Below are 13,613 nucleotides of genomic sequence, written 5' to 3' on the forward strand. Positions count from 1 at the left end.
AGGCTCCATCGAACATTTTCTGACAAACAAAATTTGAGATCTCAATCTCAAATTTTCTGACAAACAAATCCATTGTCGTTAATTTCCGATCGTGTGAACACAATTCCGATGCACAAAGTTCCACGCATGCTCGGAATCAAGCAGAAGTAGCGCTTTACAACTTGAGGGTAGACAGTACAAATGCAATACACTTTAATACAGTAGGAATCAGAGGGCCCTGCTCCTTAGAGCTTAATTATTATACAGCACTACTTACAGTATATTGGCACTACATATATGAATAATAGATGGTAGGTTGAAACTGAATAGATAGATAGATAGATAGATAGATAGATAGATAGATAGATAGATAGATAGATAGATAGATAGATAGATATCATTTGTATTTATTCTGTAATATAATAGCAAATAAATAATATACATCCCAATGGATCCAAAGGGTGCATCTGCAGAATAATGCATGTCATACGTATTCAAAGAAGACGATGCTGCATTTCATGAGGCTAGTGTTTGCTGCTGTGTAAGAATATGTGGCTATCTTTTTTTTTTCTTTCTTCTTCGTCACAGTATACTGTCAGTGATAAATACAGCTTGAAGAGGGACTCCTGTTTCTGCTCAGATTAAGCTGTTCTAAAGCTGTATGCTTCAGTTAGTCACTGGTAGAGCAAAGAAGCTGTGTTCACATTTTTGTTTTTGCTTTCTCTGTTCTGATTCATGCCAAAGAAGAGCAGTGGTTATCTGCTGCACAGCCAGACCTCGCAATGCAAGTTAGTTATACAGAAGCAAGCATTGATTCAAACAGAAGCACGGAAGCACTGGATTTAATTATTACAACTTGCACATCAACAATTTCTGCTACAGAGTTGACAGAAGAAAATGAATGGCCATCATTTTACACTTCTTTTAAGGTACAGCATTATTGCATCATTACAGTTTATATGTTTAAATAAATATGTCACATATGCAGTTTATTGTAATAGCAGAATGTGTACTTTGCCTTTGATATCATACGTATTGTTTACTATTTGACATACTGCAACTTAAATAAATGGCTATATATCTATCTGAGAATCATATCAATTCTATCCTATTTAAGGTGTATGTTGCTATTTATTTAATAATTTCTTCAGAACCCTATTTTATCCATGGGTAATAAAGAAAAACACCACCTAATTCAGATATTGGGGGAGATTTACTAAAACTGGTGCACTCAGAATCTGGTGGAACTGTGGATGGTAGCCAATCAGCTTCTAACCTCAACTTGTTCAATTAAACTTTGGAAATAAAACCTTGAAGGTGATTGGTTTCTTTGCAGAAGTGAGCCTGATTTTGCACTCTCCAGCTTTAGTAAATCAGCCCCAATGAATATTGAACATTTATTAATGCTGTATACCTATAATAATGTACAGGCACACAAAATGTGATAGATAGATAGATAGATAGATAGATAGATAGATAGATAGATAGATAGATAGATAGATAGATAGATAGATAGATAGATAGATAGATAGATAGATAGATAGATAGATAGATAGATAGATACTGTTAAACTAGCTGCCTATTGTCATCAAAACTTTTTTCAGTTCAAGGGCTTACATACGTTTGCTTTAACTAGTGCAATAAGTTGCTACAGATAACATAGGATATAGGATTAACGGTTACCTAATCTATTTCCTATTTTTACCTAAATTATTTTGCATTGATTGATTTTAGCCACTTCTGTGTAAACTGTTCATTTCAGTCTATATTTAGAAAATGTTTGAGCCACAAAAGCAAGTCAAGATACAGAGTTTTTTTTTCAAGATGTCAGCTAAATGTGCAACAGGTAATGTGTGATATCTACAGAATTATAGCAATAATAGTAGCAGCTACTTTTGTAACCTTCCAGTGCTTGCAATGATTCCCCACTGAGCTCTTATAAATGACTGATAACTAAGATGGGATACTTTAAAAATAGAAAACTGTATATAAGAAAAATGCATGTATTCAGACCAATTTTGCATGTATCAAGAGGATATTGTTAGGAGAAAATACTAAATAGCTATTTTCATTACATGATACACATACAGTATAAAATTAAATATATGGCAAAGAATACATATCATTATGTGGTCACATTCATTTTTTACTACAGCAGACTTTAAAAGGTGAACATGTGGTTCAGCATTAATTGTTTTTTAGATTTCTATAAGAACTTTAAAATAGCAGATTTTTCACTATCACAGCACGCAGCCACCCACGTTTCCACAACTGGCCAAAGTTTGCCCATGTCTACATAACAGTGTATCCATAAGCATTTTATGCTTTAAATGTCTGCCTGCAGTAAAAATACACAGGAATGCCTAAATGCAGCCTTAAGGACACAGCAATACTTTTTATGTCTACAAATCCTCGATCCACAGTTAAAAATTTACTCACCATGGACAAATCGCAAATAACTTTGATTTGTTTTGGTGTATTACCCACTTCTCAATCAGTTTGCTATGTTGTAACTTTTAAACTAGCATATTTGGGCAGCACAGTGGTGTAGTGGGTAGCACTCTCGCCTAGCAGTAAGAAGGGTCGCTGGTTCAAATCCCAACCACGACACTACCTGCATGGAGTTTGCATGTTCTCCCTGTGTATGCGTGGGTTTCCTCCGGGTACTCTGGTTTCCTCCCACACTCCAAAGACATGCTTGTAGGTTAATTGGCTTCTGTCCAAATTTGGCCCTAGTATATGAATCTTAGGGACCTTGAGGGTAGGGACTGATGTGAGTGTGCGATATATGTGTGGAGCGCTGTGTAAAAATTGACACAGTGCTATATGGGTACCTTAAATAAAAAAATAGGGATAATTGTAGACACGCGCCCACACTTGCTCAGGTTGAACTCAATGGACTGGTGTCTTTATTCAACCTTACTAACTAAGTAACTATATATCTTTACAGAGCTAAAGCAGACATAACTCAAAGGTTAAAGAGCAGAGTTTAAATAGACCCAAACTCAAAAAGTGAAGATGTATTGTGTTATAGTGAACAACAAAAAATATTAATTATGCCTAAGCAGTGCCCTGGAAATGTTACATTTAGTATTTAATTCTTCCTTAGCATAGGAATTCAAATGCTGGAATGTAAGGACACTCCTGTGTCAACAGCTTCATAGCTGTACATCTGCAGTGTGAGAATTTCTAAGGCACTGCTGCCTGGGTTTACCAATTTTAGGAGACTTGGAGTATAATTTAGTGATGTAAGTACTGTGCAGCTTGCTGGAAAGGAATTTGCATTGCATGGATCTCCCTGATTTTGTTCTAAATTAACAGATCTTTCAACAAATTAACAGATCTTTTGTGGATACCGCTTTCAGAGTTCATGTCCTCTTTAATAGTTGTGGGAATAGATAACCAAAGAGTAATAAACTTGGTTAAAAACATACTCTCTCTTAAAAAAATGCTGCTCCAGCCTCCATTCAGTGCTGGCTACATGCACAATAGTTTAGGAACTTGCCTAAATGATCTATATAAAGGAGAAGATCAGCCAGTCCAAACTCTGATTCATCAGAGATTCCATGACCAAGATTCCAGTATTTAATAATGTAACTAGTACTGAGAAAATACTGGAGAAGATTATTTTTCAAGAAAGGTAAATGTTTCAATTGTCTTCCTAAAGAGACTCCATTGCTTGCTTAAAGTATCTTTTAAAACTTTATACCTCCAAGAAAACAATCTCCTAGGTCCCCTTGCAGTACTCAGTGGTTCCTCCATTACATGATAAAGTAGTGACTAAGTAGTGATATAATACCACTAAAATATGCTAAGATCATTCCCATGACACACAAGGAACACAGGGCCGGTGCCCCCAAAAATCGACCCACAAATGCTGAAAATGAGTCTCCAAGACAACTTGAAGATGGTATATCTGTTCACATGAAAAAGTACTTCCCATCTGAAGTCCTCCTCCATATTGGATTGCCCTCTAAAGTCCCAAGAATAACTGCAGTTGTGTATTGTAATATGGTTGGAGAAACATAATCACAAATGTTTTTATAGGTGATTTAAAAAAAAAGATAGCGGAAAGCAACTATAAAGAATGATCTATTTTTACCAATAGCAATGTTGTATTGGTTGCCTTCAAAGTCCCAAAAGAGGTAGATTGATATTTGGCATAGATTACAGGAATATTGGCAACCACACCCTCAGTCATATGAACATTTTTCTAGTAAACCCTATGCTTAATTCTGCATTGGACAAAAAATGGGCTATTGGGCACATCTGCATTTTCTGATGAAAACCTGCTCAATGCTCAACTTTAAAGGGAAATCTTGGAGAGCCAGGACCCAGCAGGTGCCTCTTGGGTTTATTTTTTTGGCCTGACCCATCCATTGTAGAGTAGGGGTGGGTAAACCAAACAAAGTTCAGTTTGCTGGTAGTCCCCTGAACCCAGCGGGAATTCTACAATCCATAAACATAGTGCTCAAACTATATTGATATCTATTGAAGCCAAATCTTGTTTTTTTTCTGGCCTTTTTCAAAGCCAATTTGCAAAGCTTTGTTTAAAAAGGCATGGGCAGCTGGGCACTGCCATGGGGGACAATGTATCAATGCAAAAAAAGAAAACAGTTTTAAATAGACTTAAGATTGGATTAAAGGATAACAATAAAAAAATAAAAAGAATCCTTTAAATAACATGCAAATTAAGTGACATTTAGAGAAAAAAAAACTATTGCCGCTAAATTCCAGTTAATAGCTGACTTCATTTTGTTTGTAAAAAATGACTTAGGGTCCCCCTAAAATTCATACTAGACTTGTATCCACTGGATAAGGGATTGATATAAATTTTGAGTAGACAGCATGAAGGCACATTACATATCACGCAGCTACATTCAGAGGCATAAAAATTTGCACACTGCCAGTGTGCATGAGACTTTATTAGGTCACCAATTCTATGTGAGAAACCAGCCAGGTATTAATCAAGAAATCTAAAATACAGTGTATTATTTTACACAAAAGGCCAGAAATTGGACAACTTTATTAGGCTGCATTTTCAAAGGGAGAGACCAGGCAGATTTTTTCATTTGCAGATGCAGTACCTGAGCAGCATGTGCATAACTTTGTGACTCCCTTTCAGCCTGCCTAATATTGTGAGTACAAGGGATTGCCTAACTTGATTAGCAAGTATGGCAATAGGCGAATTCAGAATTTGGAGCTTGTATTGCAAAGATTATATTGCAAAGATATGATGCACTCCAAACAAAGGGTAGCTTTGCCTGTCTCAGAAACAAGTTCATGCTGCAGTTCATGTTCTAAAATAAAGGACCCTAGTGAATTTATATTCCAAAATAAACTGTAATGCCCCGCACACATGATCAGACTTTCCGACAACAAAACCGTGGAATTTTGTTCGAAGGTTGCTGGCTCCATCTTGTCTTACATACACACGGTCACACAAATGTTGGCCAGCAATTACGAACATGGGAACGTGGTGACGTACAAGACATACGACGGGCCGAGAAAAAGGAAGTTCAATAGCCAGTGCGGCTCCTTCTGCTTGATTCCGAACATGCATGAACTTTTGTGCGTCGGACTTGTGTACACACGATCGGAAATTCCGACAGCAAAGTCTTGTTGGTGGAAAATTTGAGAACCTGCTAGCCAACATTTGTTGGTGAAAAATCTGACAACAAATGTTCGATGGAGCATACACACGGTCGGACTTTCAGCCAACAAGCTCACATCCAGCATTTGTTGTCGGAAAATCTGATCGTGTGTACGGGGCATTAGTCTCTTAAAAAAAGGAAACCTAACACACTAAACCGCAATCCTGTAAAGAAAAAGTGAACCCCAGCTTCTTTCACCTAACAGAAAGTAAGGAGATATTCACACTAGAATGCAGTGCAGGAAAGCTGCATTCTGGTGACGCTTCCCATACCACATTAAAATCGCACTGCCCCTGTGATCTGCTGTGGGGATCAGTGCAAAGTTAACGATACTCCAAATGCAGATCACAAACACAATTCATTTGCCCACACCGGACTACATGGTACAAAAGTACCATGCAATGCGTTTGCCATGCGTTTTAAAATATAGTGCATGCACTACTTTTGGTTCAGTGGGATTTCAGCCCATTCTGAATTAATATGTGAATCTCACAAGAGCCACACCGAGTTCCTGCTTGACTCACATGCAGTTCCTAGTGTAAATAGGCCCTAAAGAACAAATCTGAACATATAAAAAAATAAAAACAATAATACACTCTTAGATTGTAAGCTCTAAGGAGTAGGGCCCTCTGATTCCTACTGTATTAAAGTGTATTGTATTTGTACTGTCTACCCTCAAGTTGTAAAGCGCTACGTAAACTGTTGGCGCTATATAAATCCTGTACAATAATAATAATAATACACCAAACAAAAATAAAGAAGCTAAAAAGAAACTTAAGTTGTTGCTGACACACATTTATATATATATATATATATATATATATATATATATATAAACAATGCATAGCCATTCATTCAGAAAACCTGTATGTAAATTAATTCTGCATGAACTGGGCAAAAACAAATGTTTTTAGGCTATTTTCCCTTCTGAACCAATGTTTATTTATTTTGGTCAATAGTAAAATAGGCATTATTGTCACTAGATGGAGCTGAGGAAAATAGGAAATAAATACATCTTTGTAACAAGAGACACAATGTAACAATTCTAGAGAATGTTAGAAGGAATTAGCAAATAAATGTAACCAATAGTTACCCTTTAGAAGTGTGACTTAAAGGATAAGTTCACCTTTTTTTTCTAAATTGCAGCTCCCCTATGCACCAATATGGCATTCGTGTACTTTTTTGCAAAAATATCAAAGCTTTCCATAAAATCTACAGACACTTACTTCACTGTCCTCATCCATGTTTCCAAACGTATCTATTGCTTCTGTCTTACTTCTTTACAGACTGTAGGTAATGACATAGGTGTATTTAGTGAGAAGGGTGATCACTGATTGCATTTCATTTAAACAACGTGCAGCTGGGAATGGGTGGGTAGATGATGCAGGGTGTGTGTTAATGAGGTCAGCTGGACATCTCCTTCCTGTGTCATAACCTACAGTCTGTAAAGAAGTAAGATAGAAGCAATAGATACTTTTGAAAACATGGATGGAGGACAGTAAGGTATGTGTCTGTAGATTTTATGGAAAGCGTTGATATTTTTGCAAAAAAAGTACATGAATGCTCTATTGGTGCATAGGGGGTGGAATTTAGAAAAAAAAAGAGAACAAAGGTGAACTTACCCTTTAATGTAAATATAACAGTTAGAGCAACAACTGTATAATAAATATAGAAATTTTCAGAAATCACCAGCAGTAACCAGCTCACAGATTTTGCTTTCTATCCCTACATTCTTCTGGAATGTTCAATAAATAGTGAATGTGTCTGACTCAATGTAAATATAGCAGTTTTCAACTATCACCAGCAGCATCCAGCTTTTTTTGCCCAGACTTTGTTTTATTAGCATGTATGCTTCAGGACTGTCCAACACACAGCAAGTATGTCTATGACTCAGTGCAAGCATAGTAGTTTTCAGCAGTCACCAGCAACAACCAGATATCCTTGCACGGACTTTGTTTTCTATCCCTATATACCATTTAAAGTATATCAGGGCTGTCTAACAAGCAGTGAGTGTGCTTGTGACTCAGTATAAATGTATCCATTTTCAGCAATCACCAGCAGAAACCAGCAGCTCTCCCTGCACAGATTTTTTTTCTATCTCTAATTGCTTTGGAATTTTCCAACACACAGTGAGTGTCTCTGTGGATTAATATAGTAGTTTTCAGGAATAAGCAACCATCTCTCCCTGCAAACGGGGGTCGGCAAACAAACACCAAAGGATCAGTTACAGGTGATGAAGTGGCCCTTGTAAAGATCTTTACTTGCTGCCACAGTGAATAATATTCTACAACCATTAAAAGGTGGTGTCTAGGTGTTATACAACTTAAATCTATAAAAAGCAAAATAGAGAAAAAATGCACAGGAGGTGCAAATGCCCGGTGCATTAGCTGAGATTTATTAAAAAAAACTTGGAGCTCTGAGGAAGGAGATTTGTCCCCAAAACGTGTCACCTTTCTGACATTGCCACAGTCTGGTCACTTGTTGCCGCACTGATGGCCATTGGAGTTTGTTGTCATGCAGGTTAATTCTGTCGTGATTTGTTTGTTTTTTTTTATAATAAATCTCGGGTAATGCGCTAGGTGTTTGCACCCCCCTGTGTGTGTTTTTTTTTGCAGTGTATGCTTAGATTCTTTAAGTGTACCCGCGCTGTAGTGTGCTCAAATTAATTTAAATTAAATTAAGTTTTGACTGCTGGAAGAAAAAAGGTGTGTACTCCTTTAAAAATTAGTTTTGGAAAATTCCTGCGCTGTCTGTGCTCAGTAAAATATATAGAGTCATAAAAACATGTCTACAATATTTACCTTTATGCTTTACCTCTTGATCAGTTCCTGACCATCAGACTTTTGCAACCTTTGATGATTACAACTGCTGCTGTATGCCTCTCACGAGTCAGCTGAATGGATCTTTTGTGCAATTTTATAAGGCATAAAAATGCATTTCAAACACAAAAAATCATGGTCCTATAATTGTAATTTCAGACTTAACCAGTTAGCTTTCCTAGATGTATTCCTTTTTCTCGTTCAATGTTTTTATTGGGATTTACATAAGTAAGAACAATATAGTATAAACTTTGGTACATGGGATACTGACAATATCAATTGAGTCTTTTGATAAGTACATAAATATATTGCGACTTACAATAGGGAGAAAAGGAAGAAAAAAGGCAAAACAATAAGGAAAATGTATAAGCAATCAATGTGCTATAAAGAAAATAAGACTGAGCTAAGAGCCTCTGATCAATTAGTAGGTCCAGTATATCATGCCTCCAGACCACCCATCCACCCCAAATGGGTTCAAACTGTGGAAGAGTGGGGGCATTTAAACATGGTATTTACAACAATAACCAGAGGGAAATTAAGTAAAATAGATTATACAACAAGGTCATAGTACTCTTTTTTGTAGAGTCTTTGATTGCTAAGAACAAACAGTCAGATAAATATCACATACTAATTGTAAGTAGCAAATAATGAGGTGAAAATAAAGGACTATCCCAAAAGTAAGTATTGTATAATAAAAAGAAGGAAAAATGAAAGTAGGATATTGAGAGTTAGGAAAAAGAGCTCTATGAGTAATATTACATAAAGATGGATATAAAATATAAGTCATCTCATAGTGTTCAATCACTAATAGATTATCTATTCAAAGGAAAAAATAGCTAAAAAGAAATAATGGAAAAAATAATAAAACAAAAGAAAAAAAAGAAGTGTAAGAATAATAAGAAGAAGAATCTCTCAAGGTGATGGTCCGACTACAAATATAAACACTTAATTAGTTGGTAAGAAAGCAATAATGCTAATAGGGTATCAGTAATGACTGGTCAAAATCAGAGAAGTAGTAATGTTTAATCCAGGGTTGCCAAATTTTACAAAATTTATTAATATTCTTGTCTCCAATAGCTGTCATTTTAGCATATATGAGAGCTCTATTCATTCTGTGTTTAGCTTCTGCAACTATCAAGGTTTGAAATTTCCAAGCCTTCGCTATAGTTTGCTTGGCTGCAGTGCTAAGATGGATAAATAGCTGAAATTGAGTACGAGTTAGCGTTGCAGGTTTCAGATTTAGGAGTGCCAAGGCTGGGTCCAGGAGAATAGAGGTTTCCAGAGCTTTAGAGGCCATCACGAAAATATTCTGCCAAAATTCTTGTGCCACCGGGCATTGTCACCATAAATGAAAGTGGGTACCTGGTGATGAACATCCTCTAACGCAGTTAATTGGGTATGTCGGGATATATTTTGCAATTCTGGCTGGTACTAGGTACCATCGAGCTAAGACTTTAAAATTTGTTTCTAAAGCAAAGTCATTTGGAGAGGAATTTTTAGTGGCTAACCATATATTAGACTAGTCAGTATTGTCAAATAGGGATGGGCTTTATGTTCGGGTCGAACATGAGTTCGACTCGAACATTGGCTGTTGGCCAGTTCGCTGAACAGTGAACAATTTGGGGTGTTCGTGGCAAATTCAAAAGCCGCGGAACACCCTTTAAAAGTCTATGGGAGAAATCAAAAGTTCGTTCGAACACGCGAACACTGTTAAAGTCTATGGGACACAAACATGAATAATCAAAAGTGCTAATTTTAAAGGCTTATATGCATGGTATTGTCATAAAAAGTGTTTGGGGACTTGGGTCCTGCCCCAGGGGATATGTATCAATGCAAAAAGAAGCTTTTTTCGGGAGCAGTGATTTTAATAATGCTTAAAGTGAAACATTAAAAGTGTAATATTCCTTTAAATTTCATACCTGGGGGGTGTCTATAGTATGCTTGTAAAGGGGCGCATGTTTCCTATGTTTAGAACAGTCTGACAGCAAAATGACATTTCAAAGGAAAAAAGTAATTTAAAACTACCCGCGGCTATTAATGAATTGTCGGTCCGACAATACACATAAACGTTCATTGACAAAAACGGCATGGGATTTCCCCACAGGGGAACCCCGAACTAAAATAAAAAAAATGCATGGGGGTCCCCCTAAATTCCATACCATGCCCTTCAGATGTGTAATGGAAATTAAGGGGAACCCCGTGCCAAAATTAAAAAAAAAATGGCGTTGGGGTCCCCCTAAATTCCATGCCAGGCCCTACAGGTCTGGTATGGATATTAAGGGGAACCGGCACCAACATTAAAAAAAAAATTGCGTGGGAGTCCCCCTCAAAATCCATACCAGACCCTCCAGGTCTGGTATGGATTTTAAGGGGAACCCCGCGCCAAAATTAAAAAAAAATGGTGTGGGGGTCCCCCCAAAAATCCATACCAGACCCTTATCTGAGCACGCAACCTGGCAGGCTGCAGGAAAAGAGGGGGGGACGATAGAGCGCCCCCCTCCTGAACCGTACCAGGCCACATGAGAAGGTGCTTTGAGGTAGCCCCCCAAAGCACCTTGTCCCCATGTTGATGGGGAGAAGGGTCTCATCCCCACAACCCTTGGCTGGTGGTTGTGGGGGTCTGTGGGTGGGGGGCTTATCGGAATCTGGAAGCCCCCTTTAAAAATGGGAACCCCCGGATCCCGCCCCCCCTTGTGTAAATTGGTAATGGGGTACAAATGTACCCCTACCATTTCACAAAAAAGTGTCAAAAAGGTTAAAAAACAGAAGAGTCTTTTATTAATTTCTTCTTTTTTCATCTTCGTTCTTCTGGTCTTCCTTTGGTGTTCTTCTTCTTCTTCCATCTTCTTCTTCATCTTCTTCTTCTCCATCTTCTTCCTCCGGTCTTCTCGTCCCGCATCTTCCTCCAGGCATCTTCTCCGCTCCGTCCGCACGATCTGCCTCAGTGGGAGTCTTCTACCGTGTGACGCTTCGGTTCTTCTGACATTTCTTATATAACAGAGGGCGGGGCCACCCGGTGACCCCGCCCTCCTCTGATGCATGGGGACTTCCCTGTGACTTTCCCGGTGTTTTCAGAGGGGGTGAACCGAAGCGTCACACGGCGGAAGACTCCCACTGAGGCAGATCATGCGGACGGAGTGGAGAAGATGCCTGGAGGAAGATGCGGGACAAGAAGAGCGGAGGAAGAAGAAGATGGAGAAGAAGAGGATGAAGAAGAAGATGAGGAAGAAGAACACAGAAGGAAGACCAGAAGAAAGAAGATGAAAGAAGAAGAAATTAATAAAGGACTTGTCAAAAACCATCTCTTGTGTTTTTTAACCTTTTTGACACTTTTTTTGTGAAATGGTAGGGGTATACTTGTACCCCATTACCAATTCACACGGGGGGGGGCGGGATCTGGGGGTCCCCTTGTTAAAGGGGGCTTCCAGATTCAGATAAGTCCCCCGCTCGCAGACCCCCACAACCACTGGGCAAGGGTTGTGGGGATGAGGCCCTTCTCCCCATCAACATGGGGACAAGGTGCTTGGGGGGGGCTACCTCAAAGCACCCTGCCAATGTTGAGGGCATGTGGCCTGGTACAGTTCAGGAGGGGGGTGCTCTCTCATCCCCCCTCTTTTCCTGCAGCCTGCCAGGTTGCGTGCTTGGATAAGGGTCTGGTATGAATTTTTTGGGGACCCCACGCCATTTTTTTTTAATTTTGGCACCGGGTTCCCCTTATAATCCATACTAGACCTGAAGGGCCTGGTATGGAATTTAGGGGGACCCCCATGCATGTTTTTATTTTGGTTCGGGATCCCCTGTGGGGAAATCCCATGCCGTTTTTTATGAACTTTTATGTGTATTGTCGGACCGACAATTCATTAATAGCCGCGAGTAGTTTTAAATGACTTTTTTTCCTTTAAAATGTCATTTTGCTGTCAGACTGTTCTAAACATGGGAAACATGCGCCCCTTTACAAGCATACTATAGACACCCCCCAGGTATGAAATTTAAAGGAATATTACACTTCTATTGTTTCACTTTAAGCATTATTAAAATCACTGCTCCCGAAAAAACGGCCGTTTTTAAAACTTCTTTTTGCATTGATACATTATTCATGTTCGTGTCCCATTTGCTTTAACGGTGTTTGTGTGTTCGAACAAATTTTTTGACTGTTTGCAAGTTCTGCTGCGAATCGAACCGGGGGGTGTTCGGTTCATCCCTAGTGTCAAACACTCGATGCATGTCTTGTGCCCATTTATCCGTGTAAGAGGGTAATAATTTGTTAGGAATCACATGAAGTTGTTGGTATAGAAGTGAAATTAATCCTCTTACATGTGGGTCACTTTTACAAATGCGCTCAAATTGTGACATTTGATTGAGTGTTGAACCTGTAATAAAGAAGGCAGTGTAGAAATTTTTGACTTGCAAATATCTAAAAATTTCAGACCTGGGAAGCCCATAAGTTTCACATAGCACAGGAAATGTATGCATGGTATTATTAGTGCAAAGTTGATATAATCAAATTAAATTTGTAGAAGATCATGCAGAGAATGACTTTGGGAGTTTCCAAGCAGGATATAAGGCTGGGTTCCTGAGGAACAAAAGAAAGGGTTTATGTGGGGATTGGAGATTACAAGTTCTACTAAATTTGTCCCAAATAGCCAAGGAATGTTTTGTTATGGGATTAGAAAGATGAGATCTATCTGTAAGCTGGAGCCATAACATATTGGCCACAGAGATGGGGTCACTATCAACAGATTCAATAAGAACCCAAAGGGGTGTTTCCACACTTGAATGATATTTAGGAAGGGGTGACAGTTGTGCAGCATAGTAGTAGGAAGTTTGGTAAACCTAGTCCACCATTTAACTTTTTGAGGTAAAGCGAAGTTTTATGTATTCTGGGTTTAGTGTTTCCCCAAATAAAAGACATAACTCTTTGTTGTGTGAGCCTTAAAAAATATGCAGGTAATGAAATGGGTAGTACCCTAAACAGGTATAAAAATTTCAGCAAAATTGACATTTTTATAGCATTAATCTGTCCTAACCACGATAATGGAAGAGAGGTCCATTGTTTCATATAGCCTGTAACTTGTTTCAACAAAGGTAGATATTTAGCCGAAAATAAATCTTTAATCGAGGTTGTAAGTTGAACTCCTAGATATGGGATTTGATGGGACAC

At 38.3% G+C, this 13,613-nt stretch overlaps 1 protein-coding gene across 4 annotated transcripts in view; it reads left to right on the plus strand.

Moving 5' to 3' along the window:
- Nucleotides 1–443: 443 nt before the first annotated feature.
- The window catches only part of NPSR1 (neuropeptide S receptor 1), an 818,655-nt gene continuing 805,485 nt past the window's right edge, over nucleotides 444–13,613 (plus strand). The window contains exon 1 of one of the 4 annotated variants that reach the window (XM_073630480.1): nucleotides 444–908. In XM_073630480.1, the coding sequence (XP_073486581.1) occupies nucleotides 762–908 (147 nt within the window). In that variant the 5' untranslated portion in view covers nucleotides 444–761. The remainder of the gene's footprint in view (nucleotides 909–13,613) is intronic. The other 3 variants (XM_073630482.1, XM_073630483.1, XM_073630484.1) reach the window with 3 other exon arrangements.

The sequence above is a fragment of the Aquarana catesbeiana genome, linkage group LG05 (assembly GCF_042186555.1).
Source record: "Aquarana catesbeiana isolate 2022-GZ linkage group LG05, ASM4218655v1, whole genome shotgun sequence".
NCBI classification, from domain to species: domain Eukaryota; kingdom Metazoa; phylum Chordata; class Amphibia; order Anura; family Ranidae; genus Aquarana; species Aquarana catesbeiana.